Source organism: Stegodyphus dumicola, chromosome 6, assembly GCF_044657685.1.
Source record: "Stegodyphus dumicola isolate Sdum_Otavi_A_Nest chromosome 6, ASM4465768v1".
NCBI lineage: Eukaryota > Metazoa > Arthropoda > Arachnida > Araneae > Eresidae > Stegodyphus > Stegodyphus dumicola.
Window position 1 is genome coordinate 152064160 of NC_140773.1, and position 6068 is coordinate 152070227.

Consider the following 6068-nt stretch of genomic DNA (forward strand, 5'->3'; position numbering starts at 1 on the left):
TCCGAGGCGGAGCATTATGGTGTGGGCAGGGATTTCATCAGGATACCATACCGACCTGCACATCTTTAAACGGGGTTCTTCAATGGCTGTCCGGTATCGAGATGAAGTCCTACAACCCATTGCGAGATTGTACGCCGCAGCAGTTGGCCCTACATTTGTTTTAATGAACGCTAACATACATCCCCATACAGATTACATCGTCGATGACTACGTGGAGAGTAGAGGGATTACGAATATGGCACGGCCAGCATATTCGCCAGACCTTAACTCCATTGAAATATGCTGTATCTTTATGTTTCCCCACCTCCAGCCACTCTTATCGAGCTGGAAACTGCTCTACAAGAAGAATGGCTAATGCTTAATTCTGCAGTGGTTGACCGCCTAATTCAAAACATGGTCACGAGGTGTAAACTTTGTATACAGATGAGGAGGGGGATTACACACCCCATTAATGCCCTTTTGTTTTCATTTTATGCTGTTTATTTTCACTTTGTACATAATTCTGTTTAAAAAATTGGTTTTTTTATTTAATTTTCTAAGATATGCATGAATTTACATATTGGAGCATTTTTCAAATTTGGTCTTTTTATCAAATGTCGTTTATGCACTTTGTTAAAGTTGTTTAAAAATATGAGCAATGACATTTTTTCTTGCTCGTGTGCAATGAAAAAAAGGAAAAATCGGTGATGTTTTGGGACTGATTGCTATAAATTAAGAAGCTCTCCAAGTAAAGTATTCTTTGCAAGCACTGAAAAAAATACATCAAGATAAATTTTTGAATTTCTTCAAAAAATATCGCAATAAATTTTTTTATGTTCTATAAATTCTATTCTATGTAGAAAAAAATTGGCATGCCATTTCATAAAAAGTCTGTTTCAAAATACTTATATTAGAACAACGCAATATATAAATCTAATACATACTCTAAGTTGCACTTTCGAGACATGAAAATGGAAGCTGAATTCTGTTAATCGGCCCAGTAGAACGGGAAATATAAAACTGTCCCCCCCTTTTTTGGTGCAGCTTGCATATTAAATTACATTCCAAAGTACTTGCATTTTATCTTAGGAGAAATTACCAGTTTCAAAATGCACGAAACTCTGGCAACCATGTGCATGACAAGTCTTCAGGTTAGACCGCCAATATTGTCATATGCATTTCTTTCATTAAACGTAAAATTCAATATTTGGTACTATTCTGTTTTGAGTGCCGTAAGAAAATTGCAGCGAAAACGCAAGCGCAAAAGCACCAAATCTAGCGTACACGTTGATTTCAGATTGCGTAAGTTTATATAGTTCTATATTTCTTAACACGCCATCGAAATACTAGTTTAATTTTTAAATCCTTTTTTGATATCCTATGGATTTAGCAATTTGGGTATTGCTCACAACGAAAAGTCAGCAATAGAATTTTGGGTAAAGTGCAGAATCACCCACTGCTTGAAGCATTTTTAAGAACTGCACATACACGGTATCCATATGCACATCGACCTATTTTCACATAAAAAAAAAAAAAAAAAAAATCCTAGAATTGCACAAAAATGGCACTGCGCACACCCTTCACTTTATCTACATACACATAGACCTATTTTCATTTAAAAAGTAAAAGAAAATTGACAAAAATCAAATTGTTTTTACCCTTGTAAAAAGCGGCAAACAAATAAGCGAGCGATTCTGCACTTTACCGAGAATATTTTCAAAGAAAAAGCATCATTCATTACAGAAAATTACGTTTGAACAACCAACGAGATGAAATCATGCTTTAACAATAAGTTGGTAGCGAAATAGCGATGCAGGCATACATTCAGTTATGTTTAGCAATTTTTATATAAATTATAATTATAATGATCTGAAATAGTTACTTACTCTTATGCTTCCATTCAGTCATGTTTAGCCTTTTTCATAAAAATTATAATAATAAAAGAGTATTATATGAAATTAACCTTTCACCTAAATTAAAAGATCAATCTTATGTAGTTATTTACTATTATACTTCCTTTCTTGCCGTAATTCTTTTTGGCAGCATTGGCATCAACGATAATTTGACGATTTTTTACGGCCCTCGAAACAGAATAGTACCCAATATTTTTATAGACAAATCGTGATATTTTTTTAAATTCAATTTTAAGTGCTTGTAGGATCTGCCTGCAATAGAAAGAGCTAGAATAAAACATCTGCAGAAATACAGCATTTTGCTGCAAAATAATTAAAGGGAACAATTGCTTTAAGGCGATCACCACGAAATTTCTACCACAAAAGAAATAAAAGCACTTTTGTAAGTAGGTTTGTTTTTTTAATGAATATGTAAAATATGTATGCAATATTGTTTGCATGAAATACATAATTTTTTTTACAATTGTAAGTCCTTTTATTTTTCTCTAAAATTTGGGGAAACTGCACCAAGGTGGTTACACTAATACGTAAATACCTATAGCAAATGGGCAGTTAATTCAATATTTATGCAATGTTCACAGTTAACTTTTTTTTTTTTTTTTGGTAGCAGTTTAACATACAGCACTAAACTGTACTTTGTTCAACTAGAAATGTGGAAACACTTTGCTACGCCAACTAAAAATGGCTTAGTTTAGTTAATTTGATTATGGAAAAGCACACTAGGACTTTCCAAGCTAAACTGGCTCCTATCCATACACATCGGCAAAACCACGAAAACAACAAATTCTTATACCTATTTTATTTAAGCTACTAATATGCATATCAAGAGAAAAATTTTGGAAGCACTTCCGCAGAGAACCCGGTAAATGTAAACATCGCCAACTTTAGCAATAATAGTTCAAACCTGGTAACCCAGCGGCTTTATCCTATTCGCTTGTTCGAAGTTTGCAACCATTCCTCTTGTGTTCATTTTGTTGAATTATTACTATTGCTGTTCGCATCTTCAGATTTATATTATTCTTCTGTTCTTTATTATTATTTTTTCTGAATTTTTTAACGAATAGATAGAAATATTTTCGTAGATAGATGCCGGTTCTCAGTTCGGGATGAAAGGAAGAAAATACGGCGGAAGGGGTGAATGCTCATTTGTAACACGGCTGTTCACGTTCTTAAAACAGCGCTAAGAACCATGAGGTTTCCAACCGCTAAAATAATTTGTTTCCGTAGGCCGCAAACATGTGCATGTGCATTTTAAATAATTAAGTAATGCTTTTATTTTTATTATTGGTCATTGTCATCTAAAATTATGAGCATAAATCAATTTTTACGGCTTAAAATTTTAACAAGATAATATATTGTTAATGCTTTTCTAACAATAACCTTTCAGAGGATGGCAGGTGTGACGTAAATAGTTGATTAAATTGATTAGTTCAAATTCAGTAATTCTTAAAATAGAATTAAAACATACATCACAGCAATGTATTTTCGAGAATACAGTTTTATAATTATTTTAAAGCTTGAATTTCTCATGTTTACAATATGCTACTTTAGTTAAAGATATACTTTTATAAAAATATCTGTATTCGTTGTAAATACTATTCGGTTTCAGGTAGCCTACATGTTCAAATGAAACATTTTGGTTAAACCTGAAAAAGTTTGAAAGATGAAAATTTAAAATGCCTACTTTAACAGAGACATTCTTTACTTTATTTTCCAAACCTCGCAAAGGTTTTCTATCAGCTCTGTTTTTAACATCCACAGGTTTTGTCACATAATTGTTCATACTTTCTACGTTCCGAAGAGTCTCCTGTAAAGAAAAAATAAATAAACATAAGGTGCAAAAACAAAAAATGCACAGAGGATGCATGTAAAAACAGGTATGAAAATGTTCAATTAACATTAACTTACAAAACCTATTACCATTTTTTAATAAAAAAAATTTCACGTCACTTCAGCATATAAACCAGATGAGGAAACGAAGATGGTGGTCACAAAAATGATTTTTAAAGTTGGCTCACCTATCTCTGATTGGCTGCCGCTGAAATTACCATGCCACAGGAAAGGGCCATTCGTATTAAATAGTGGCCAAGCGGTTAACACCACGGAATATGTTCCTTTTTTCATGTTATAATTTCCAAACAAGAAAATTATCAATTGTTATACAAGAATAACAAGCAAATGATATAGAATTTAAACAATTATTTTTTAATCTGGAATTACATTAAATAAAATAAATGAAAAATTTAATGAACTAATTTTCAACTAAAGATAATTAAAAACTTAATTATTTATGCGCGTGTGTGTATTTGTATATATATATATATATAAAAATATATGTGTGTGTATGTACTTAAACAAGTTTGTATTTATAAAAAAAATGCCTACGTGTGTGTATATATTACTGGCTCATTCCTTTCAAACCAGAAAAGGAAGAATTGAAATGAAGAAATTTTATTTATGTTTACGTTGCAATCCATGGTCGCCGCTTTTTCGGATGGCCAAGAGTCACAAGCGCGAGTCTCCTTTCCCCATCGATGACGACTAGCTGATAGCTTTGCACTTTGTAATCGATTACGAAGTCTCGATACTTTGTTTACGTTTTAGGCGGAATTGTGGAAAATTTTGCGGAACGGAAAAGGGCCTTCACCTTCATATTTTATTTTATTTATTTATTTTTTTGCGGTATACGAGACTGGGCGCAATGCGAATAAATCTGTATGATACACAGAAACTTGCTCATATTGCTGATACAATGATCAAGAGTATTGATATGTTTAGTTCATTTCTGTTGTTAAAATAAAAAACCGCAATTGTGCATGTAATGAGTGTAAACAATAATGAAAATTTAGATATGTCTGTATTGTTGACTAAGTAGTAATAATGCCTGATTGTAAAATATATATTAGACTACTGATTGTATATGTACGATTTAAAGTAATAATTACGTAGGGTAGAACACAGCAAAAGAATCACTGAATATTTATTTATTTGAATGACCCGTAATTTTTGTTTTGTTCATAGGGATATATCTTTTTTAGGTGATATATCTATTTTAATATATTGTGTACTTAATTGTGTGTGCATATATATACGAATAAACGGGCCTTAAAACTTGGGTTGATTTAGTAAAAAATTAAATATAGTATAATGTGTTATTATAAACATTATAATACTATACCACACAAGCACTTTCTTATATATGTAATATAATCTTAGAGAAATACCAACTGAATCCTTCTTTGAATATCTATAATATTCTCTGACTGTGTTGTTTCATATACAATGATCAAGCAAAGACAGCGTTAAAATTTTGCTCCGAACAGCTGAGATGTGTGTCTTAAATTTTGTACTAAACAGCACAAACTTATGTCTGGAGGAAAGAAATTTATAAATTTTGTTTTGTCTACGATTTTCATTTCTCTACATCGAAAAATTATACTGGGGTGGGGGCACCACTTCACTTGACATTTGATTTCAAGTGGCATCTGATGTTTTATGTCAATAAAAATATGACAGTTCATCCTAATTTTAATCTCTTCTTTATTGTTAGCTTTTAAGAAATTTGCTTCTTATTTGCATTTTGTTCTCTTTCTGTCAGTAGATGATATTAAGGATTTGGTTTTTATTATTTAACCATACTCTCCAATTTCTTTCTGTTGCTTCTCATGTAGGCACATGTTTCTTTTTCATTCTTGCAGCAGATATTAAGATGTGTAGTGCTTCAAGTGAACTAATATTTTGTGGATTTTTGTTTGCTATTGATTTCTTTTTAAATTATAATCCTGCTTAGTGTTAAGATTTATGCGCTGTTTATATCTGGTAATTAATAATAAAAAAACTATGTATTTTCATCATTTTGTGTACATTTTAACCATACAATTATTTTTGTATGCGAATAAATTTGTATTTATTGACTTTTCTTTACACCCAATTATCCCTAAAGTATATATGCTATGCTGAATGCATTATTTCAGATTCAAAATGTATACACAGAGAGATGCATATCACACTATGATGATAACAAAAGTGGTAATTTAATAACATTGACATCAAATATCACCTAAGACAACCACTTCCATAGAAAAGTTTTTGTAGCAGCTGTGTCTGACTGTCTTACAGAAGTGTTTTGTGATTTAGAATTAACTCGCTGTAATACTGATGCAATTTAAGGTTACT

At 31.5% G+C, this 6068-nt stretch overlaps 1 protein-coding gene across 2 annotated transcripts in view; it reads right to left on the minus strand.

The window, feature by feature from the left end:
* The window catches only part of CycB (Cyclin B), a 74671-nt gene extending 70717 nt beyond the window's left edge, over nt 1-3954 (minus strand). The window contains exons 1-2 of one of the 2 annotated variants that reach the window (XM_085819038.1): nt 3813-3954; nt 3577-3699 (exon numbers count right to left, since the gene is read on the minus strand). In XM_085819038.1, coding sequence (XP_085675164.1) covers nt 3577-3699; nt 3813-3815 — 126 coding nt within the window. In that variant the 5' untranslated portion in view covers nt 3816-3954. Of the gene's footprint in view, nt 1-3576; nt 3700-3800 lie in introns of both variants that reach the window. The other variant, XM_085819037.1, reaches the window with a different exon arrangement.
* Nucleotides 3955-6068: the final 2114 nt, after the last annotated feature.